The sequence below is a fragment of the Eretmochelys imbricata genome, chromosome 2 (assembly GCF_965152235.1).
Source record: "Eretmochelys imbricata isolate rEreImb1 chromosome 2, rEreImb1.hap1, whole genome shotgun sequence".
NCBI classification, from domain to species: Eukaryota; Metazoa; Chordata; order Testudines; family Cheloniidae; genus Eretmochelys; species Eretmochelys imbricata.
This window is the reverse complement of record NC_135573.1, coordinates 118,766,438-118,791,910: the sequence shown is the minus strand read 5'-3', so window position 1 is coordinate 118,791,910 and position 25,473 is coordinate 118,766,438. Positions and strand designations below refer to the sequence as shown.

The following is a 25,473-nucleotide window of genomic DNA, read 5'->3' as shown; positions in this document are numbered from 1 at the left end:
GACCCTGCTCTGTCAAAGCAGTATCCCAGGAAACTTCTCAGGAAGGATGGAGATTAGTATCTTTAAAGTCCTATTGTCCTTCCTAGCGGCTTATCCAGGCTGATTGCATACTTTCTGGTTTGGGTGTTGCCCAAATACACATACAGAAATATGTAACAATAACAACTGTATCTGAAGTTAGGAATATTGATAATCCTATTCCGTAAATCATAACCTTTCCAATGATACCTCACATGATACCCATCTTGCACAAAACGTATCTTAGTTATGCCATATTAATATCATAACAATATTTCTATGAAGATATGGGGCAGGAGTGGCCAACCTGAGCCTGAGAAGGAGCCTGAATTTACCAATGTACATTGCTAAAGAGCCACAGTAATACATCAGCAGCCCCCATCAGCCAACCCCGCCCCCACCACCCTCAGCACCTCCTGCCCGCCGGCAGCCCTGCTCATCAGTGCCTCCCCCTCCCTCCCTGTGCCTCCTGCCCACTGTGATTGGCTGTTTCGCAGTGTACAGGAGGCTCTGGGATGGCGGGGAGAGGAGTAAGGGTGCAGCAGGCTCGGGGAGGGGGCAGGAAGGGGCGGGGGCCTTGGGGTAAGGGATGAAGTGGGGGCAGGGCCAGAGCAGTGGAAAGTTGGCACCTGTAGCTCCAGCCCCAGAGTCAGCATCTATGCAAGGAGCCGCATATTAACTTCTGAAGAGCCACGTGCGGCTCCGGAGCCACAGGTTGGCCACCCCTGATACCGGGCATAATGTCACACCCCAACCTAGTACATTCTACTACATCCCATACAAGCTCGACACACAAAGTTTAAAGTTAACAGCTAACAACAGAAGTGGAATTCCTGTCTATACTTTAATAGAGTAAGCCTTTTCTTTCTCTTGAGCCGTCAGGAAAAATACCTTTGCTCCATGGCTATGCCAATTACACTGGGAAGTTTATAAAAATTAACCCCCTGATAACTCCATCATCAGTATCTTGGAAACCTATGCTGTTGAAAAATCCTCAATCCACTGACCATCCCAGCAAGATCTCAGGCATGTAAAAGTTTCTGAAATTCTAGTACTATGACACTAAAGATTAGCTACTCTTAGGTTTCAGTTTTATCAGGAACAGCTAACATTATTAGCAGCTTTGTTGCCCCTGAGCCCCAGTAAGAGGTACATACATTTGATAACAGATTTGGCATGCTTTTTATGAAAAACAAGGAAGAAAGTTTACTAATTACACAATCATTGCTAATATTGATTTGTTAATCATATGTCCCGCAAACAGTGCTCTAACTGCTTAAAGGGATTAAATTAATAATAGTAGCATCATCAACCTCCCACTTCTCTCTCACCTCCTGTTTATTTTTGGAGACAGGGATATGCCTTTACCTCCAGGCATCTTAGAATTCACCCAACCCAAAAATACGAGACTTCCACTTCCAGATTACTTGCCCTTCAGTTGATGGGATCAGAGTCTCTTTGTCACCTCAGTAAAGTCAACACTGATCTTGGCCTAACATCAAAGCCCTGGGAGATCTGTCATGATGCCTACAAACAGTTGTAACCCACACACCTCCTGGGTGTGGTGTTCTGTCCCATCTAGGGACACCGAGACCACTTAGAGAGATTAATAAGTCTGCTCTATAGCCTTAGCTAAGAGCCACATGGCTCTTAGCTCATGCATTTAGCTTCAGAGGTCCCTGGTTCGATCCCATTACAGTCACTTACAATCATTTTGCCTTCAGTTTCCATGAACATCAGAAACCTGTGCTCCGATTCCCCCAAAAGTACTGTACAGTACTTTGCCATCTGATCTCAATCCAAGTTTCATAATATTTGGTATTTTTCTTAAAGCCCAAGCTGTGATTTTGTGAAGATCGGAGACATTACTTTTGGTAAAAAAAAAAAAAGAAAAAAAAAAAGGCACTTCTCTAGTTCACATACTTCCGGAGAAAATCTTGAAAATGTTAAACCTAAATCCAGAAGGCAAATAAAAACAATCAAAAAATCTTTTAAAATCACGTTTCTTAAGCTAATTTCGTGATTGTTTAGTGCCCAACTCATGATTTTTGAATGCTTAAGGTCAGCAATACTGTGTGCTTCTCCTAAACTCCCCCAAACCTGCAAACACTCACATGCATGCCTAAAAGCTAAGCATGTACATAAGTGCTAGCAGGATCAAGGCACAAGTTTGCCATTTTCTTTATGATCTGTATAATCACTACCAGCCCAGAAAGTAAACAGATGCCATTTACTTCCTGAACCCATGGCTCCTTCTACGCAGCAGCACTGAACATTGCTCTTTTTCCATTAGGCCAGAGGCTACTGTGTTTTTTTAAGTTCAGTTTCAGAGTAACAGCCGTGTTAGTCTGTATTTGCAAAAAGAAAAGGAGTACTTGTGGCACCTTAGAGACTAACCAATTTATTTGAGCATAAGCTTTCGTGAGCTACAGCTCACTTCATCGGATGCTTATGCTCAAATAAATTGGTTAGTCTTTAAGGTGTCACAAGTACTCCTTTTCTTTTTAAGTTCAGTGGAATTCTTCATTTATGTGAATTCTTGTGTGTATCGTATCTTATCTAGGACATTTACAAAAACAGAGGATATAAACTGTGTTGCACAAATAACTGAACACTGAGTTTCTAAGGTGACTATTTTCTCTTTAGTTATTTCCCCTCATGCCACAGGGAGCAATCAGCTGAAAAAACAAAAGGCGAAAAGTACCTCTAACCCTTAGCCTATTCCCCCATGAAAAGAAATCCAGTCTTTTTGTGCTGTAATCATGCATCTTTAATATTACAGTTTTTTTCAGATGAAAATGACACTCTAGCATCACAAAACTGATTTATCTTTACATCAATTCTTTTTTTTTTTTAAAGACAACTTTAGCCAATACCCTCAACCCAGCACCATGAAATTTCTGGGAGCAAAAGCATGTATCACCAGGAATCAACTGTGAAAGGTACTGGAAAACAATGTTTTACAATTGTCATTGCTAAGTTTTCAGCTGCTGATGACCATTGTTCTGAACAAAACATTTTTGTGGCACTGGCTCTGTGACAACTGGGTATAATGTTAAACAAGTTTTCAGACCTGTTTTAATAGCAGTTTAACAATCATAAAGAGAGCCTTACCATTTAAAGCGCAAACGTTTTAGTTACATATTAACACTCTTTTCATCCGATTGCTGAACAAGTTTTTAACGCTTTGAATGCAAGCATTTTTCAGACAACTGAATGCTTAGTGAATCCATACATTCACAACCTAGATAGGGTTGGAGTGGAATAGAAACTGGTTTGCTCTCTTACAGTGGGCTCTCAGAAGTGCTCTCAAAAACATGTCCTTCTTTCAAAAGAAAGATGGGCAATACCAGTAGGAAGATTGGAAACGTCAATTGTAATGTAAGGCTTTGATCTATTTTCACACTTAATATTCACGATGAGAAGTGCTTGACCTTTTGAACGTCAGAGTGTCCAACTGAGTTCAACTGATGCCTTCTATTTCATCCTTTAAGTGTCTCTCACCACTATGACCCAAAGAATTGACAGCTCTCTTGTATTTTGCAGATTACAGCTTTTGGAATGAAGGAGAGTAGAGAAAGGGAGGGGAGAAAAACTATTGGGGACCCCCAAAGACAGAACCAATACTTTTAAAGTGTTCTTGCTTAATTCCAGGAAAAGATCAAAATATTCCACCTGATTTTTAGAGCAAACTAAGGAGCTGGTCCAGCAAACACCTACTCATGTGAGGAAACCTTGCCCACGTAAGTAGAACCCTTTCTCTCAATGGCATAATAGTTACACAAGTAAAATTACTCATGAAGATAAGTATTTGCAAGATCAGGCCTTAACAAAATAATGGTTAGCAATAAAAAAAAATATATCTTTTTTTAAAGTAATTCCTATGGCTGGATGCTGTTTTTCAATAAGCACATTTCACTCCTGATCTCAGTTTAAAAAAAAAATAAAATAAAAAAGTAATCCCAAAACCTCAATATTTATTTTTTATGCATGGTAGAATTTTCCTTTTTAATGTGAAAAGGTATCTTTAAAACAGAGATGGTCAGGTTTAAATTGACCTAAAAAATGGTGTGTGTGTGTGTACAGTGAAGTTTTTATAAAACTAATGACCAACACACATTTCTGTGGCTTTTATTTGTTTCTTAATCCTTGGTAATATTTGCAACTCAGATATTGCAACGTTGTATAAATGCACGAGAACCTTAGTCTGGAGAAGGATGAGAGGAGATTCAGCAATTCTTAAATGCTGTAGAGCCAGAGAGATGAGGCATTTAATCAGAAATAAGACTCTGAAGAAATGTCTGAGTTGAGAGATCTTTTGGGAGAACCAGAGTACATCATACACTCTGAAAAGTGTGAACAAATGCAGAGTCATTCAGATAAGTCACATCATATACTGTAATGCTAATTCCATTTAATTATGTCATGTTTTCCAGTATATATTATTAACGGTTATTTTAACTAGCATTCTTTATTCTTTTGGACTTTATTGCTAGTGGATATAAACAATCATTTCAGAAATTGGCATCATTTTCTGTCTTAATATGAATGAGTCCATTTCTTCTAATTCAACAAGATAACTGGCCCCTTAAGCTTAATTAATTATATAATTACCCAGAGTGTGCAAGTAACACTGCAGAAAGAAAGGAGAGACTATAACTGAGGGAGTGCGAGAGAATACTTGTACCGTGCACAGACCATGCAATGGAATGAGACAGAGAAAGGTAAAGAACTCTAATAGGGAAGCAGAAACCAATGTACACAAAAGCATTACATTCATGTTAGCATTTTCTAAATTTAGTTCCACTTAAGAACTGCTTTAGAAAATTTAAATTCATAATTTGGTTCTGTTAAAAGGTGAACAAAAAAAGCAAGATCACAAAAATCACAATAAATGAGAAATATTCCTGATTTTATTAAATAGAAAACAAAGTTGCATTGACAATTTGGCCCCCCCAAAAAATCTCATCTCAGTATTACCCTGTCAAAAGTGACAGAATTGCCTCCAAATTTGTCACCTTAAGGAAGATAAGGTAGAGAACCACATCTAGCTCTGTGGTAAATATAGTTTATCCTCTCCAATATACCTTTCTTAAAACCAAAGACTGTCAGCTATGAACGCAAATTAAGATAAAGCAAAGTCACTAGAGCAAATACGAAGTATGTTTTTAGATAGCCTGAACTGGTAATTAAACACTGTAAAGGTATGCAAAAAACTTTCTAATCACAACAATGAACAATTCACTTACGCAAAATAAATGACTAACTCTCAAACTTTTGTTAGAAAAATTCTAATCTACACGTGACAATGCAATATATCCATCCAAAAAACTGCAGGTCTCACACAAAGATATAAATTGTATGAAAGAATCTATATTAAGTCTAAATAGATTGAAGAGAGATTTCAACATGTTATATGGAAGAGAAGAATTAAACTAATACTAGCAATAATCCATCATAAATACTACAAGCTTTATTTATGGTAGGTTAAAGTCATGATTCTTAGGTATGAAGTATTTTATATTGAGGACATAGGCCAGCCAACAAATTTTAATTCTTTATTTTACTGGAAAAAAACTATACTAATCTGCATTAGACATACAAGTCTCTTGATTTGCCTGATTTCTAATGGCAGCATTAGATTAAAAGTTTAATTCTGTATTTCCCAGACTGACCATTTAAAAATATTTCGATCCCAAAACAACCAAAGTCAAAAAACTAAATATGGTACATTAGCTCACCAACAAGTATTTGTAGTTCAGCCAGATAATTATGCACGATTTCAACACCAAACACAAAATAATTTGTTGTTTATATTTATACAGAATTGTCCATCAACATCTTTGTAATTCTGAAATTTCTGGACACACAAAATAACCACCCTCGTGATTTGCCTCATTTGCCAAATCCCACACTTTAATTTGATCCATCATTACAAATCACTATTGCTTTTTGAGTGTTTCCTATGTTAGTACCTTGATGACCAATAATAGAACAACAGTGAGGAAAGACACTGAATCCCCACATTTAATCTCCAGCAGTAATTCCAGAAAATCTTCAGAGCATGCAATTTTGCTATCTCCTCAAATCTCTAATAAAAGGAGATTTGTGGATTTAGCCTGGTCCTTGACTCTCCACATGCCCTCTAGCTGAAACAAGTTTAAGAGATTATTTAATTCTGTGTGTGAATTGCTCATGATTGCTTGAAAATTCTCAGAGTATGCGCAGTGTTTTGTAGTTTTAAAATTCATTTGTTGTAAAAGAAAAATATATATTTTAAGCCTTTCCTCTGCAGCAGTACTTGCTATAAAAGCTGTTTTTACATAAACTTTTCTGGAAAGATCTGGTGGGAATTCAACTATGATTGTGAACACATCTAAAGTCAAAGTATCAAACTGCACAAAGCAGCACCCATACCAATTCTTCTCAATCTGTCAACTGTTTTGGGTAACTCTAAATGTAAGGTTTTGTTGACACATCTGCACCCCCTCCACAGGAATGAATGGTCATTCTTACTTTCCTCAAGGTGTCTCAGAGTAATTTTGGAACTCATCCTGTGTACTGCAGGAACTTGTTTCGTCACCCTTCCTACTCATTGTGCACGTGAGGCTGCTGAACTGGGGGGGGGGGGGGGGCGGGGGGAGGCATATTTAATATGTAGGTAACATAAGAACAGCCATACTGGGTCAAACAAATGGTCCTTCTAGCCCAGTGTCCCATCTTCTGACAGTGGCCAATGCCAGGTGCTTCAGAGGGAATGAACAGAACAGGCAATCATTGAGTGATCCATCCCAGGTTGTCCACTCCCAGCTTCTGACAAACAGAGGCTAGGGACTCCCAGAGCATGGTTTTGCATCTGTGACCATCCTGGCTAATAGCCATTGATAGACCTATTCTACATGAACTTATCTAGTTCTTTTTTGACCCATGTTATAGTTTTGGCCTTCACAACTTCCCCTGGCAAATAGTTCCACAGGCTGACTGTGCATTGTGTGAAATTCCTTTTGTTTGTTTTAAACCTGCTGCCTATTAATTTCATGTTCTTGTGCTATGTGAAGGCGTAAGCTGGAACAGAAATTATTTTTCATTTGTATCACTTCTGACCCAGCTCATGCAGCGGAAACAATGAACCCATGTCTTTAAGAGGCTGGATGAGGGCTAGGTGTCTGAGAGTTGACCCTGACAAGACTGAGCCCTGGTCTACACTAGGACTTTAGGTCGAATTTAGCAGCGTTAAATCGATGTAAACCTGCACCCGTCCACACAATGAAGCCCTTTATTTCGACTTAAAGGGCTCTTAAAATCAATTTCCTTACTCCACCCCTGACAAGTGGATTAGCGCTTAAATCGACGTTGCCGGCTCGAATTTGGGGTACTGTGGACACAATTTGATGGTATTGGCCTCCGGGAGCTATCCCAGAGAGTGCTCCATTGTGACCGCTCTGGACAACACTCTCAACTCAGATGCACTGGCCAGGTAGACAGGAAAAGAACCGCGAACTTTTGAATCTCATTTCCTGTTTGGCCAGCGTGGCAAGCTGCAGGTGACCATGCAGAGCTCATCAGCACAGGTGACCATGATGGAGTCCCAGAATCGCAAAAGAGCTCCAGCATGGACCGAACGGGAGGTACGGGATCTGATCGCTGTTTGGGGAGAGGAATCCGTGCTATCAGAACTCCGTTCCAGTTTTCGAAATGCCAAAACCTTTGTCAAAATCTCCCAGGGCATGAAGGACAGAGGCCATAACAGGGACCCGAAGCAGTGCCGTGTGAAACTGAAGGAGCTGAGGCAAGCCTACCAGAAAACCAGAGGGGCGAACGGCCGCTCCGGGTCAGAGCCCCAAACATGCCGCTTCTATGATGAGCTGCCTGCCATTTTAAGGGGTTCAGCCACCACTACCCCAGCCGTGTTGTTTGACTCCTTCAAATGGAGATGGAGGCAATACGGAAGCAGGTTTTGGGGACGAAGAAGATGATGATGAGGAGGAGGTTGTAGATAGCTCACAGCAAGCAAGCAGAGAAACCGGTTTTCCCGACAGCCAGGAACTGTTTCTCACCCTGGACCTGGAGCCAGTACCCCCCGAACCCACCCAAGGCTGCCTCCTGGACCCGGCAGGCGGAGAAGGGACCTCTGGTGAGTGTATACCTTTTAAAATACTATATATGGTTTAAAAGCAAGCATGTGAAAGGATTACTTTGCCCTGGCATTCGCGGTTCTCCTAGATGTAGTCCTAAAGCCTTTGCAAAAGGTTTCTGGGGAGGGCAGCCTTATTGCGTCCTTCATGGTAGGACACTTTACCACTCCAGGCCAGTAACATGTACTCGGGAATCATTGTAGAACAAAGCATTGCAGTGTATGTTTGCTGGCATTCAAACAACATCCGTTCTTTATCTCTCTGTGTTATCCTCAGGAGAGTGAGATATAATTCATGGTCACCTGGTTGAAATAGAGTGCTTTTCTTCAGGGGACACTGAGAGGAGCCCATTCCTGCTGGGCAGTTTGCCTGTGGCTAAACAGAAATGTTCCCCGCTGTTAGCCACAGGGAGGGGGGAAGGTTGAGGGGGTAGTCACGCGGTGGGGGGAGGCAAAATGCGACCTTGTAATGAAAGCACATGTGCTATGTATGTAATGTTAACAGCAAGGTTTACCCTGAAAGAGTGTAGCCACTGTTTTATAAAAGGTGTCTTTTTAAATACCGCTGTCCCTTTTTTTTTCCTCCACCAGCTGCATGTGTTTCAATGATCACAGGATCTTCTCCTTCCCAGAGGCTAATGAAGCTTAGAAAAAAAAAAAACACACTCGCGATGAAATGTTCTCCGAGCTCATGCTGTCCTCCCACACTGACAGAGCACAGACGAATGCGTGGAGGCAAATAATGTCAGAGTGCAGGAAAGCACAAAATGACCGGGAGGAGAGGTGGCGGGCTGAAGAGAGTAAGTGGCGGGCTGAAGACAGGGCTGAAGCTCAAATGTGGTGGCAGCGTGATGAGAGGAGGCAGGATTCAATGCTGAGGCTGCTGGAGGATCAAACCAGTATGCTCCAGTGTATGGCTGGGCTGCAGCAAAGGCAGCTGGAGCACAGACTGCCACTACAGCCCCTCTGTAACCAACCGCCCTCCTCCCCAAGTTCCATAGCCTCCACACCCAGACGCCCAAGAACGCGATGGGGGGCCTCCAGCCAACCGGCCACTCCGCCACAGAGGATTGCCCAAAAATAAGAAGGCTGGCATTCAATAAATTTTAAAGTTGTAAACTTTTAAAGTGCTGTGCTTAAAGTGCTGTGTGGCATTTTCCTTCCCTCCTCCATCACCCCTCCTGGGCTACCTTGGTAGTCATCCCCCTATTTGTGTGATGAATGAATAAAGAATGCATGAATGTGAAGCAACAATGACTTTATTGCCTCTGCAAGCGGTGATTGAAGGGAGGAGGGGCGGGTGGTTAGCTTACAGGGAAGTAGAGTGAACCAAGGGGTGGGGGTTTCATCAAGGAGAAACAAACAGAACTTTCACACCGTAGCCTGGCCAGTCATGAAACTGGTTTTCAAAGCTTCTCTGATGCGTACCGCGCCCTCCTGTGCTCTTCTAACTGCCCTGGTGTCTGGCTGCGCGTAACCAGCAGCCAGGCGATTTGCCTCAACCTCCCACCCTGCCATAAATGTCTCCCCCTTACTCTCACAGATATTGTGGAGCACACAGCAAGCAGTAATAACAGTGGGAATACTGGTTTCGCTGAGGTCTAAGCGAGTCAGTAAACTGCGCCAGCGCGCCTTTAAACGTCCAAATGCACATTCTACCACCATTCTGCACTTGCTCAGCCTGTAGTTGAACAGCTCCTGACTACTGTCCAGGCTGCCTGTGTACGGCTTCATGAACCATGGCATTAAGGGGTAGGCTGGGGTCCCCAAGGATACATATAGGCATTTCAACATCCCCAACAGTTATTTTCTGGTCTGGGAATAAAGTCCCTTCCTGCAGCTTTTGAAACAGACCAGAGTTCCTGAAGATGCGAGCATCATGCACCTTTCCCGGCCATCCCACGTTGATGTTGGTGAAACGTCCCTTGTGATCCACCAGAGCTTGCAGCACTATCGAAAAGTACCCCTTGCGGTTTATGTACTCGCTGGCTTGGTGCTCCGGTGCCAAGATAGGGATACGGGTTCCGTCTATGGCCCCACCACAGTTAGGGAATCCCATTGCAGCAAAGCCATCCACTATGACCTGCACATTTCCCAGGGTCACTACACTTGATATCAGCAGATCTTTGATTGCGTGGGCTACTTGCATCACAGCAGACCCCACAGTAGATTTGCCCACTCCAAATTGATTCCCAACTGACCGGTAGCTGTCTGGTGTTGCAAGCTTCCACAGGGCTATCGCCACTCGCTTCTCGACTGTGAGGGCTGCTTTCATCTTGGTATTCATGCGCTTCAGGACAGGGGAAAGCAAGTCACAAAGTTCCATGAAAGTGCCCTTACGCATGCGAAAGTTTTGCAGCCACTGGGAATCGTCCCAGACCTGCAACACTATGCGGTCCCACCAGTCTGTGCTTGTTTCCCGAGCCCAGAATCGGCGTTCCACGGCATGAACCTGCCCCATTAGCACCATGATGCATGCATTGGCAGGGCCCATGCTTTCAGAGAAATCTGTGTCCATGTCCTGATCACTCACGTGACCGCGCTGACGTCGCCTCCTCGCCCGGTATTGCTTTGCCAGGTTCCGGTGCTGCATATACTGCTGGATAATGCGTGTGGTGTTTAATGTGCTCCTAATTGCCAAAGTGAGCTGAGCGGCCTCCATGCTTGCCTTGGTATGGCGTCCACACAGAAAAAAGGCGGGGAACGATTGTCTGCCGTTGCTTTCACAGAGGGAGGGAGGGAACAGGGGCCTGACGATATGTACCCAGAACCACCCGCGACAATGTTTTAGCCCCATCAGGCATTGGGATCTCAACCCAGAATTCCAATGGGCAGCGGAGACTGCGGGAACTGTGGGATAGCTATCCACAGTGCAACACTCCAGAAGTCGACTCTAGCCTCGGTACTGTGGAAGCGCTCCGCCGAGTTAATGCACTTAATGCACTTAGAGCATTTTCTGTGGGGACACACACACTCGAATATATAAAATCGATTTCTAAAAAACCGACTTCTATAAATTCGACCTTATTCCGTAGTGTAGACATACCCTGAGATAACATTGGCAGTTTGAAGGATGCAGCCAGAAGTGGCATATATTATATCCGCATTTCTTGACTAAAGAAGTGAACTCATCTTTTGCAAAGTAAGTTTGTAATTTAGATATTTTATCAGATCTTGGTCTGCTTCTGAATACTCAGAGAGCAGCACTGGCCAAAAATATATTTTTTCCATCTGTAGCTGGAAAGGACATGGTGATCATTTCTTTTGTATGAGTACACCTTGGTGCCATCACCTACTATATGTCTTTATCACATCGAGATAACTGTAAATGGGTCTGTACATTGAAACTATTCAGATATTAAGTGGGTCCAATTGTATTATAGAGAGCATATGACACCTGTGCTTCACATCTGTGCCAACTGCTGATTATTTTCTGGGTGGCGAGCAAGGTGTTATATCCTATAAAGGCAGTAAGTGATTTGTAACATTGTTATATGAAGGCTCACCTGATGTGAAATTACTGCAATTGACAGTAGTAGGGATGACTGTACCAACTACCCTCAGTTTAATAAGGAAGGACATGCTGGCAGAGGTTTCTCGTGAGATGCCTTCAAGCTTTGGAACTCAGTTCCTTCCCCACCATTGACAGGTTTCAGAGTAACAGCCGTGTTAGTCTGTATTTGCAAAAAGAAAAGGAGTACTTGTGGCACCTTAGAGACTAACCAATTTATTTGAGCATAAGCTTTCGTGAGCTACAGCTCACTTCATCGGATGCATACTATGGAAAGTGTAGAAGATCTTTTATACACACAAAGCATGAAAAAATACCCCCCCACACCCCACTCTCCTGCTGGTCATAGCTTATCTAAAGTGACCACCCTCCTTACAATGTTTACGATAATCAAGGTGGGCCATTTCCAGCACAAATCCAGGGTTTAACAAGAACGTCGGGGGAGGGGGAAGGAAAAAATAAGGGGAAATAGGTTACCTTGCATAATGACTTAGCCACTCCCAGTTTCTATTCAAGCTTAAGTTAATAGTATCCAATTTGCAAATGAATTCCAATTCAACAGTTTCTCGCTGGAGTCTGGATTTGAAGTTTTTTTGTTGTAATATCGCAACTTTCATGTCTGTAATCGCGTGACCAGAGAGATTGAAGTGTTCTCCGACTGGTTTATGAATGTTATAATTCTTGACATCTGATTATGTAAAAGAATAAATGGACACAAATCAGATGTCAAGAATTATAACATTCATAAACCAGTCGGAGAACACTTCAATCTCTCTGGTCACGCGATTACAGACATGAAAGTTGCGATATTACAACAAAAAAACTTCAAATCCAGACTCCAGCGAGAAACTGTTGAATTGGAATTCATTTGCAAATTGGATACTATTAACTTAAGCTTGAATAGAAACTGGGAGTGGCTAAGTCATTATGCAAGGTAACCTATTTCCCCTTATTTTTTCCTTCCCCCTCCCCCGACGTTCTTGTTAAACCCTGGATTTGTGCTGGAAATGGCCCACCTTGATTATCGTAAACATTGTAAGGAGGGTGGTCACTTTAGATAAGCTATGACCAGCAGGAGAGTGGGGTGGCGGGAGGTATTTTTTCATGCTTTGTGTGTATAAAAGATCTTCTACACTTTCCATAGTATGCATCCGATGAAGTGAGCTGTAGCTCACGAAACCTTATGCTCAAATAAATTGGTTAGTCTCTAAGGTGCCACAAGTACTCCTTTTCTTTTTCCCCATCATTCTGTGCTCAAACACCCATTCTCTCCCCACCCAGCGTGCCTGAGTCCATATTAGTCAGTCATCTGGGCATGCTGCAAAGCACACCTTATTTTCCCCAGGTATGAAAAGGCTCAATCCTGCAAGGTGTTGAGCACCCCTGTGACAGTCTCCTGGAACTGTGTGGACCCTAAGCACCCATGTATTCACACCTACACATTACTGCAATGATGTTTGCACAAAATATGCCTTGTGAGGCATCATTTGAAAACTAATAGTACGCTGGTCATTAATATCATTGTAAAATGCATGCTAAACTTATTTGTGAAGTTATGAATTCCCTCTATATAATGTTACTAGAACATGTTTAAGATGACAGCCTAACCTAGATAAAGGTAATAAACAGGTCTGTTCTAGACAAAGGAATGTGGGTTTACCTCAATCTACATATTAGCTATAAACAAAGCTATCAAACAAACCAGCAAGGGCTGTCTCGAGCCTGAACTTGAGAAAGAGAGGAAAAAATGAGAATTAAAATGGCTCTTGCACCTCAAAGAAACACAGGAGACTGAATCCCCAGGAGACCTTCCTAACTCTGAGAACAAAGACAATTATTTAGGAATATAAGGAACCTAAAGCAATAAGGGAAACCATCACCTCGTACTTCTGTGAAAGGTCCTGGCTGAGAAACAGTCAGGCATGCTGGACAAAGAATAATTGCTGACAGAAACCATCTTAAGCAAAGACTGTACCTTGCTAGATTAAGTTTTAGACTGTTAGACCCATGTTTTCACTTTTATCTTCTTGTAACCATCTCTACCTTTATTTCTTTTACTTGGCATCACTTAAACTATGTCCCATTTAATAAACTTGTTTTATTTTAATCTACACCATTCTAGTATTGTGTTTGAATTGAAGTAATTGTTAATGTCAGTTAATGTGGCAAGCTGCTGGGTACTGACTCTTTAAAGAAGTAAACAAACCTTTTAAAAAGCACTGTAATAGAGGCTCAAACTAAATATATACCCCAAATTAAAAAAAACAAAAACAAAACAGCAAGAGGACCAAAACAATGTCACCATGACTAAACAACGGAGTAAAAGAAATGGTTAGAGACTAAAGAAGACATCCGTTAAAAACTGGAAGTCAAATCCTACTGAGAAAAACAGAAAGGAGCATAAACTCTGGCAAGTAAAGTGTAAAAATATAGTTAGGCCAAAAAAAATTTTTTTTTTTTTTAAAGAGCAACTAGCGAAAGACAAAAACTAAACAGCAAATTTTTCTTTACGTACATTGGAAACAGGAAGTCCACAAAACAATCAGTGGCACAACTAGACTATCCAGATATTAAAGGAGTACTCAAGGACGATAAGACCATTGCGAAGAAGCTAAATGCATTTTTAAATTGATCTTCACTGCAGAGGATGTGAGGGAGATTCCCACACCAGAATCATTCCTTTTAGGTGACAAATCTGAGGAACTGAGGTGTCACCAGCACCAGATGGTATTGACCCAAGAGTTCTGAAGCAACTCAAACATGAAATTGCAGAACTACTAACTGTGCTATGCAACTTATTGCTTAAATCATCCTTGGTACCAGATGACTGAAGGGTAGCTAATGTAATGGCCAATTTAAAAAAAAAAAAAGGCTCCAGAGGCCATCCTGGCAATTACAGGCCAGCAAGCCTAACCTCACTACCAGGAAAACTGATTGAAACTATAGCAGAGAGCAGAATTATCAGACACATAGATGAACAAATACGCTGGGGAAGAGTCAACACAACTTCTGTAAAGGAAAATCATGCTTCACCAATCTATTACAATTCTTTGAGGGGGGGTCAACAAACACATGGACATGGGTGATCCAGTGGATATAGTGTACTTGGACTTTCAGAAAACCTTTGACAAGGTCCCTCACCAAAGGCTTTTAAGCAAAGTAAGCAGTTTCAGGATGAGAGGCGGTCTTCTCAGGGATCAGTAACTGGTTAAACAACAGGAAACAAAGTTTAGGAATAAATGGTCAGTTTTCACAGTGGAGAGAGATAAAGAGTGGGGTCCCCCAAGGATCTCTACTGGGACCATTGCGGTTCAACATATTCATAAATGATATGGAAAAGGGGTAGACAGTGAGGTGGAAAAGTTTGCCGATGAAACAAAATTACTCAAAGTAGTTAAATCCAATGCTGATTGAAGAGTTACAAAGGGGTCTCACAAAACGGTGACTGGGCAACAAAATGGCAGATGAAAGTCAATGTTGATAAATGCAAAGTAATGCACATTGGAAAACATAATCCCACTCTATGTGCAAAATTATGGGGTCTAAATTAGCTGTTACCACTCAAGAGGGAGATCTTAGAATGATTGTGGCTAGTTCTCTGAAAACGTCTGCTCAATGTGCAGTGGCAGTCAAAAAAGCAAACAGAATGTTGGGAACCCTTAGGAGAGGAATAGAAAATAAAACAGAAAATATTGTAATGCCACTATATAAATCCATGATATACCCACACCTTGAATACTGGTTGCAGTTCTGGTCAAAAAACCCACCTCAAAAAAGATATTAGAATTGGAAAAAGTACAGAGAAGGGCAACAAAAACTAAAAAAAAAAACCTAACAAAACAAAGTGAAACCTTCACATTACCTCAATTCTATCCCCAGAGCTGTGGGATTAAAGATAGGCTTTGCAGAGCACCCAGAAGATTAATAGATCCAGGCTTTAAAGAGAAGAGAGCTAATTCCAAACTCCTTTTGGAGCTCCCCAAACTCTGCAGCTGCCTCTTTTTATTGGCACATTGCCCTAAATAGCTATACATCACCTAAATCCCTGAACTGATTTGCTATTGGTTCTCAGAACTCACCACCCCTTGATACATTCACAGACTTGGCAGCTTCAACTTATTTCATCTGACTGAAAAAAAAAGAAAAAGAAAAAGAAAAAGAAAAAGTCATGGTCTCTAAATTATTTCACTTCACTGTAGTAATGCCACAGCGTTCCTCATCATGTCAGTGTTCTGTGCCTTAGTTTCCCCATTTGTAAAATGGGGGTAGTGATGCAGGTAGACCAGGTGCTAGCTCCTGCCAAGGCCTCTAGGCATCACTTGAATATTTAAAAAGGCACAGCTGGAAACCAGTTTGGATCATCTGTGTGTTAGGATTAGTAAAATAGCTATTTGGTTTATAAAAATATGCTTAGTGTTTGGTTTATAAAAATATGCTTAGTGTTTGGTCTGTAAGATGCATTAATTTCACTTATAATATCTGCATCCTGTGTTATAAGGTAATATTTAAGTGTTTGCTCTGTAATTGTAAAAGTGTTTGCTCAAACTGTAACACAAACACACACACACCCAGTCAGGAAAAAAGCATTAGCAAGTGTTACATACTAGTTTGTCACAGGAAGCGTTATCTCCTGCCCAACAAAAGATGACCCATAGACACCAGACAAATCATTGTAGAACATCAGACGACAAAAGACTTGGTGGTCTGCTGCTTCTCCTCTTCATGGGTGTGGATGTGCACAAGGACTCATCCCATCAGCTTGAACTCTGGGGGAAGGGAATAAAAATCCCTGACAGAAAGAAACTGGATCTCTGTGTTGCTTGGGAAGGCCTAAGCAAGGGAACCTCTAGACTGGATTAGCCCTAGAGGACATATAGGGCTTGCATATTACAGCAGCCTCTATTACCTTTTGGAACCTAAGATGGTAACTCATTTGTATGTGTATGTTTAGCAGTTATAACCTTCTAAATAACTAATTTATTTTCCTTAGTTAATAAATCTTTAGTTAATCTATTATAAGATTAACTACAAGTATTTTCTTTGGTGTGAGATCTAAGGTCCAACTGATACTCCTGGGGAAATTCTGCGCCACTGCGCCATGCAGAATTTTGCAGAAATTTTTTTTTTGCACACAATTTCCTCTCCCCACCCCCTAGAAATGGGCTGCAGTGCTGCTGGCCACCACAAGAGGCTGCTGGACCTGGCAGAGGCCAGCTCGCACATAGAAGACACTGCAGGGAATGGGGGGGAACAGAGAGTTCCCAGCAACTGCAGTTCCCCAAAAACCCTGAGGGAAGACGACAGCAGCGTGCATGAAACTCCACACAAGCCTGTGATGGAGTAGCAGGCTATTTCTCCCTCTGGATCCCTGGGCTCTGGAGGGGTAGGGGGGCAGTTATCTGAGCTGGGGGGAGGAGGTGCGGGCATCTAGTTTGGGGAGGCCCACAGCTGGGCTCTGGGGGGAAGGGGATTTGGGTATATTGGCGGGGGGGGGCCATGGCTGGGCTCTGGGGGGGGAGGGGTTGTGGGTGTCTGGCTTCCCGGCTGGACTCTGGGGGTAGGAGGGGGCAGAGAAACAAGAACTGGGTTGTCATAGGGTTGTCAACCCTAACTCTCTACTCCTGGGGCAATTTTTCTGCGTGTTTGTGTTGTTACAGAAATACTTGCTGACAGGTATTTTGAAATAAATTACCAAAATAATTGGAACTGGCCTGATTATGCAGTGTTATTTTGACAAATAAAATTTGTCAATTTAATTTTTTGGCGCAGAAGTCCCCCAGGAGTAAAGTGACTAGAGTAAGTGACCTGTCCTTTGGGACAGGGAGAAATCTGAAAATTGTTGTGATTTTTGGTGTATGGCACCATCTATCACAAAGACAAGCTTGCCTGGGCAAAATGGATAGGAGTGTCTGTGACTCCATGTTGAGGCTGTTGTAGTACCTGAGGAATTCACACCTAATACCTAGTTGGTGAAATCTAATTACAGAACTCACAACCAATTTGGAGTGTGTGCCCTTCTCCTTAACAGTCTGCCCTGAGGGTGGTGCTCATGCTCCTGAGCCATTCCAGACAGCCTGACACTGGCACAGCCTTGGCAGGATTCATATGCCACACGTCAGCTGGGTTTATAGATCATAACCCAGCACTGTTAAAAGTTTAAACTTGACATGGAGAGTTTTTAAAGGCTAAAGAAGAGACACAGTGATTGAACTCAGTCATAGGATGGTCTTGATAGAAAAGACTTGAACAGTTATGTAAAGAGAGGGGAATATCCCACAAAAAGTAAATCCCAGTTCAGGTGCTAGGGGCTTTTCTCATAACTTTTGACCCGGCGTCCAAGGACCCTCCTGCCTCAGACACCACAGGGGCAGGCACCACAGAGGACAACACTGCAGTGGAACAGGCCTGAGTTCATCACCTGGCAGCCCAGGAAGAACACGAGCACCAGAGACAGATGGCAGAACTGCGGATCAGGGAGACCGAGGCAGCCCAGGACACAGTCAAGACCAACAAGGAGAGAGCCTACCAAAGGCACAAGGCCAATGAAGAAGTTGAGGAGAAAGCAGAACAAAGAGGCGTGGATCAACTGGAAGCTGAGAACAGGGCATACACGAGGCAGCTGGAAGTTCATGGAATGGCAAAAGCAGCTTCCCCAGCCAGTGCGTACATCCTCCACTACACAAGGGAGTGGGAAAATGTTTTCCCAATTTATAAAGAAACTGACTGTATAGAAGAGTATATCTGTCCACATCACAGGGCTTGTCTACACTTACATTTCATAGCGCTCTAACTTGCTGGCTCAGGGGTGTGAAAAATCACTCCCCTGAGCGCAGCAAGTCTGAGCACTTTAAAGCAACAGTGTAGACAAACTCCAAGAACTCGGAGCTAATTCCCCCATGGAGGTGGGATTACCAGGGGTGCTGGGAGAGCTCTCTGCCAGCACTCACGCGTGATCACACTCGCAATTCAGAGCGCTGCCAAAGGAGCATTCCCACGACAGCGCTTTGAAGTTTCCAGTGTAGCCATGCCCTGAGTGACAATGTAGGATGCACTATATTGCATTGGATAAGCAGATGCCTATTCTCCTAACAGATTAACTGGGAAAGCCAGACAGCTTGACAGGAGTAATACTACTTACTTCCTTTGGAAAGTGCTTTGAGATTGAGGACAGGTCTACACTACAGTGGGGATCAACGTTCTGAGATCGATCCACCAGTGGTCGATTTAGCGGGTCTAGTAGACCCACCAAATTGATTGCAGATCGCTCTCCAGTCGACCCCTGTACTCTACCCCTGACGAGAAGAGTAAGGTAAGTTGATGGGAGATTTTCTCCTATCGACCCCCGCGGTGTAGACCCCATGGTAACTCAACCTAAGGTATGTAGCTGGAGTTGCGTAGCGTAGGTTGACTTACCGCAGTAGTGTAGACATAGCCCTAGAGATGAAAAGTACCACATAAAAGTACCAAGGTGGATACGATCATTACTGATACTTTTTTTGTCTCAAGAATTTATTCAGCCCAGGACATTTATGAACAGGAAGTACCCTCACCTAAATTTGCATCTGATATCTAGGCAAGACAAGTGAATTGTGTGAGAAAAAACAAACAAAACAAGTCCAAGTTCTCAAAGTAACATTTAACAACTGTAATAATACATAAATACATCTAGAAGAAGAAGATTCATTTAAGTACCATGCCGAGGTCCATGATTTATGCACTGAATCAGGACAGTAACCCAGATCTGTGATTTAATATGGCCACTGAGATTCTTGTGGTTGAATTATGTAGTTAGCTGCTTCTTTGTAATTATTTCAACAATATTAAATAATAAACGGTGTGGTCCTTTTTACTGATTCCAGCTCCTCATGACTGACAGCACTTTCAAAAGCAGCTCCCCCTGTAACTCAGTCAAGAATTCAGTGCTTCGTTCACGTCTGGAACAGCTTTGCCTTTCTTGAAAAATATCAGAAAGGCAAGGAATGATGCATGGCCCCAGGAAACCAACATTCTGCTGCAGACTGATCAACCAGCCAACTCAACACTACAACCAACAAAGACCCAAGAAGAGGCAGAAATGGATACCCTGAAAAGCTGTGCTGAAAGTGACAAGACCTCAACCCTGCAAGTACCAGGTATAACATTGGGCAAGAGGCTACAGTCTGTTGAAGGGTACTGGGAGGAGAGAGGGTGGGAAGCTAGTTCAAGTGACCCATTTAATTAATGGACAACTGCCTGCCAGAGAGGAACAAAGGAAGGTGACATTCCAAACCCACACACAAAAGTAGTAGAAAGCAACAAAACAAAAAGTTCAAAATACACTTTGCACCAAAAAACATGAATAATTTAACAGTTGAGATATTGTAGGTGAACGTGACAGAGCTCACTTTTCTTCCTCTATTACCTGGGAGCAATGCAGATTAAAAATAGAGGATATACTGGCCGAGTTAAAGTGCCTTTTTGATTTACACTTTTTTGGCTCTCTGTGTGCTGTTTCAATATAACCCCTGGCTATCACACGGCTGAGTGTATATTAGTCCAAGATACATTACATAAAACTGTATTTAGATAGATCGGAACATTGTGTAATAAGAGCAAGTTTATTTAGTGGGGGAGAGGAGGGAGAAAGAGGGAGACCTGAGCATCTATCTTTCTGAATAAGTCAGTGCAGCTCCATTTTACAAAGGAAGCTGGAATACCTATATGGGAATTAGCGGTTATGGCCCAATCCTGCTCCCAGTTACATCAATGACAAAACTCCCATGGATTCACCTGCGAAAACTTGAGCCAGGGTGAAATGATGCTTTGTTGTGTGCGTGTTTTCCCCATTCCTTTGTAATAAACCAAAACTGAAGAGGCATCCTGACTTTTAGAAAATGCTATAATTGTAATTATATAGTATTACAGCTTAGTGGGAAAGATCTGCCAAGTTTTAAGAAGCAAACACACCAAAAATAAAAACTATACTTAAAAAAACCCTCTGAAGTCTGTTAAAGTTGTTTTTTTTTAATTAAAAAAGACAGCAGGGACCGCAGCTGTTTATTTATCCATTAAAATCGATTTACCCTATGTGCTAAATTGTTCCAAGGAATGCATTTTTTAAAACACGGCTATAGCCTACAGGATAAAGGAGTAATGCTCTCTGCTGTTTTTATTGTCAACGTCACAATAAGTTTCAAAAGATTCTCAGCATTTTAATAAGGTTTTATACACACACAGACACAGTATTTTAGGATTGCTATCTCCCTGCTTTAGGCATAAGAACAGTGGTTCTCAACCTTTCCAGACTACTGAACCCCTTTCAGGAGTCTGATTTGTCTTGCATATCCCCAAGTTTCACTTCACTTGCTTGCTTACTGTCAAGGTTCCTTCCCCACTCTGAACTCTGGGATACAGATGTGGGGGACCTGCATGAAAGACCCCCTAAGCTTATTTTTACGAGCTTAGCTTAAAAACTTCCCCAAGGTACAAATTTTGCCTTGTCCTTGAATTGTATGCTGCCACCACCAAGCGTGTTAAACAAAGAACAGGGAAAGAGCCCACTTGGAGATGTCTTCCCCGAAAACATCCCCCCCAAGTCCTACACACCCTTTCCTGGGGAAGGCTTGATAAAAATCCTTACCAATTTGTACAAGTGAACACAGACCCAAACCCTTGGATCTAAAGAACAATGAAAAATCAATCAGGTTCTTAAAAGAAGAATTTTAATTAAAGAAAAGGTAAAAGAATCACCTCTGTAAAATCAGGATGGTAAATACCTTATAGGGTAATCAGATTCAAAACACAGAGAATCCCCCTAGGCAAAACCTTAAATTATAAAAAGACATAAAAACAGGAATATACATTCCATCCAGAACATTTTACCAGCCATTAAACAAAAGGAAATCTAACGCATTTCTAGCTAGATTACTTACTAATTAACAGAAGTTCTGAGACTGCATTCCTGATCTGTTCCCGGCAAAAGCATCACACAGACAGACAGACAAACCCTTTGTTTCCCGCCCCCTCCCGATTTGAAAGTATCTTGTCTCCTCATTGGTCAGGTGCCAGCGAGGTTATCTTAGCTTCTTAACCCTTTACAGGTGAAAGGGTTTTGCCTCTGGCCAGGAGGGATTTTATAGCACTGTATACAGAAAGGTGGTTACCCTTCCCTTTATTTTTATGACACTTACAAAAGTGTCCCAGCACACAATTACTGAAAAATTGCTTACATTCTCATTTTTACCATATAATTATAAAATAAATCAATTGGAATATAAATATTGTACTTACATTTCAGTGTATACTATATAGAGCTGTATAAACAAGTCATTGTCTGTATGAAATTTTAGTCTGTACTGACTTCACTAGTGCTTTTTATGTAGCCTGTTGTAAAACCAGGCAAATATAAGGATGAGTTGATGTGCCCCCTGGAAGACCTCTGCGTATCCCCAAGGGTATGTGTACCCCTGGTTGAGAACCACTGCCCAAGAGCAGTGGTTTTCAACCTTTTTTCATTTGTGGACCCCTAAAAAATTTCAGATGGAGGTGTGACCCCTTTGGAAATCTTAGACACAGTCTGCAGACCCCTGGGGATCCATGGACCACAGGTTGAAAACTACTGTCCTAGAACATATGCATAGCTCAGTCTCCAGTCATAACAGAAGATAATCTGTCCCCATCAAACACTGAATTTCAGATTTGCAGTTTTATATCACATAACACTAAATTCAGTGTGTGTGTTCATCTTTGCAGAGGGAATATGACAGATTTTTGACCCATTGTGCTTTTGAACTTTTCTGGGGTTTATTTGCTTGCTCTATATCTGGTTGATTTTTTCACACCATTTACACTTTGAGGGACATGCTGAAAAACTGAAATGCTTTCCAATAACTGATATGAGCCTGTGCTGGCTGCAAGAAAGAGCAACGAGATTGGTCATTTGATTACTGCATGTCTAGTTGTGGAAAGCAATGCAGCACAGTTAATCCAAACAGAGTTCCCATGTGAGAACTAATTTTTGCTGAGCTTTGGGGGTTTGAGATTAAGGGAACTCTCATGATGTAACATTTTTGTTTTATACCTCATGAACTACAGTTGTTTACTAATATCAATGAATTGTATACAGATGGTACAAAAAAGACTTTTGCACCACTAATGTAAATAACAAACATATATTAAAAATTCATCACGTGTAAGGGCAAAGTTATACATATGCTATACATATGCTAATTAGCATATATGGAAATACTATCAGTTCATTGTAGCTTTAACTATAAACCATGTTTATGATTTACAGGATTACTTTATGCAATACAAAGCAAGCAATATACATTTTTCCTTTCGATTAGAATGATTTCTATACCTAAAATGCATGTGTCCCCCTTTATTCCTTCACCAAGTACATTGCCAAAAAGAAATACTTATATTTCACAGTGCATACCAGTTGTGCGATTCTCAAATCTGTGTTCCTCACTGCCACCCTCAACAGCTTTTGTTGTGTAATCTAAAACTGATCTACTTAGTATGCTGCATTGGTACAGGGGCAGCCTTTGTAATGACTTGAGGTTCTCTGTTCAGAAGTGTTTTCTTTTTGCTGTTTGCTGACAACCATGATACAACTGTAGAAAGGTTTTATTTTAAAATAGTCTTTTCATTAGCCCAATGGATTTGTAGTTCTTGAGAGATTAGTGCTAGCACTGAAAACTGTGAAGATTAGATGAGTATATCAGTAAAACAGCCACTGACTGTAGACCCCATGTCCTATTTCTTGTCCCTCAAGACTTTGTAATGTAGTAACAAAAATGCATTCAAACATAAACCTGAGACAGAAGTCTAGAATAATATTGGAGTAGATAGGAAAGAGGAGGAAAGGAAAAAAGCGGTTGGGTTTTAAATACATTAGTTCAAAGAGTACATCAGGATGCAAAGCATGGGATTTATTCAAGGCTAGCTGTCTAATGGGTTATTGATTGCTTTTGCTTCTGGATGTGTGGGTTCAAATGCTTCATGACAAGCCCAGTGTGCCAACCTATTTTTCAGGTTGTATATGTGTATATGCATGTTCAAAACAGCCACAAAAATTGGCAATACTGACAATTGCGTTTAGGAGAGGTCCAGAATTACATTAACAAGAGTTGTTGCAAGTTAAGGATTCAGGTTCGATGACACAGCTGGGTGTAACTTCTGACCAACACCTGCCGGTAATATATCTTGTTCATGCCAGTCCCATTAGAAAAACAAACCTATAAAGAATCTGGCATTCAGGAAGTAGATAAGGGTTCAGAAGCATGTGACCCAGACACCAGCTAGTTGCCACCTGGCCTGCTTTCCTTCCTAGATGTCTGAGCACAAGTTTAAGTGGGGTGTCCCTCCTCCCCTGGGGGAAGGACTCCACAGTCAAACCCACCTTGCATATTTTGTCCTCCAGCTTCTGTAGCCCCTCAGCCTATGCAGTTGTCAGGCGGGCTTGTGTTAATGAGCTTGGAGGCAAAGGTACTGGAACTAGGGGTGCTCTGGCAACCCCTGGCTTGAAGTGGTTTCCATCATTTTCAGTGTTTACAGTTTGGTTCAATAGCTCTAGGCACCCCCACTATACAAATTGTTCCAGCGCCCCTGCTTGGAGGGACAAATAAGCAATACTTAATTTGCAATGAAAGAGGTGTCAAGGCTCAAGCAATTAGGTGCTGGGGCTCAAGCAATTTTTTTACTTTCATAACTGAGGCAACAAGCCCACAGGGGCGAGGGCTATGAACGGCCAAGCCTAGAGGTGTGGGGGCTCAGACCCGGCACAAATTAAGGACTGCTAATAAGCCAGCAGCCCTGGAGCAGAGTGGCCAGGGGCGCAGTACGGGGGCGGCGCCGCGGGAGGGGGAGATGCCCGGGGGAGCCCCCCCTGCTCCTTACCTTGCTCACGACGTTCTGGACGAGGCCGGCTCTGATCCGGTACTGCCACTCGTGGCAGTGGCATTGGCTGGCGTTGTCTCCCGGCGGCGGGGTGGGCAGCGCCGGGGTCCCCAGCATCCCGCCTATGCCGCTCTGGCTGTGGTTCGCGGGGCCCCGGGTCAAGTGGCCCGTCCCGTTGCCCTGCCCGTCCGCCTCCAGGCACCAGAAGTCCGGCTGGTCCAGCAGGAAGGAGTCCGAGAACTGGCTGAAGCCGATGAAAAGGGCCGGGATCCAAGTGAGCAGCACCAGGGTCCTCTGGTACCCGCCGCCCAGCCCGCCCAGGAAAGGCAGCACCGAGCCATCGTAGTCCAGCAGCAGGGGGCTGCAGGAGCCGCCGGCAGGCGGCGGCGGCAGGGTCTGGATCTCCGCGGCCGCGGGGGGAGCCACCGCCGGCGCCGCTGCTGCTGCCGAGCCCGCCTCCCCGGCCGGCAGGGACCCGTTCTCCTCGGGCAGCTGCCGGCCTCCGCCGGCCGCTTCGCGTCGCCGGTCTATCGCCATCCGGGAGCCTCACATAGAGAGCCGAGGGGGCGGGATGGGGCCGGCCGCGCTCCGAGCCTGGGCGCTTCGAAGTGAGCGCGGAGCTGCCAACTGCGCCGCGGGCTCCGCACGCCCGGGGAGGGCGACCCGAGCCGCCCACGCAGCCGGGGACTCCCCCTGCCCTGCGCCTCAAGCCGCGCTCGGCCGAGACACCCCCGCCGCCGGCAGCCGCAACCGAGCCTGCCCCGCGCCGCCGCCGCCGGCGCCCGGCCGCGTTGGGGAAGCCTCTGCAAAGCCGCCTCCGCTCCGCACGGCCGCGCCGCGGCTTCCCTGCCCCAGCACCCGCTACGGGTCCCGTGGGCAAGCCGGGGGCAGCGGCCCCGCAGGGCAGAGCTCACGGCACCGCCTGGCT

At 43.2% G+C, this 25,473-nt stretch overlaps 1 protein-coding gene across 2 annotated transcripts in view; it reads right to left on the bottom strand.

Moving 5' to 3' along the window:
* SLC22A23 (solute carrier family 22 member 23) overlaps positions 1–25,082 on the bottom strand; it is a 169,434-nt gene extending 144,352 nt beyond the window's left edge. For both annotated transcript variants that reach the window (XM_077809135.1, XM_077809136.1), the window contains exon 1: positions 24,546–25,082. In XM_077809135.1, the coding sequence (XP_077665261.1) occupies positions 24,546–25,082 (537 nt within the window). The remainder of the gene's footprint in view (positions 1–24,545) is intronic.
* Between the last annotated feature and the right edge of the window lie 391 nt (positions 25,083–25,473).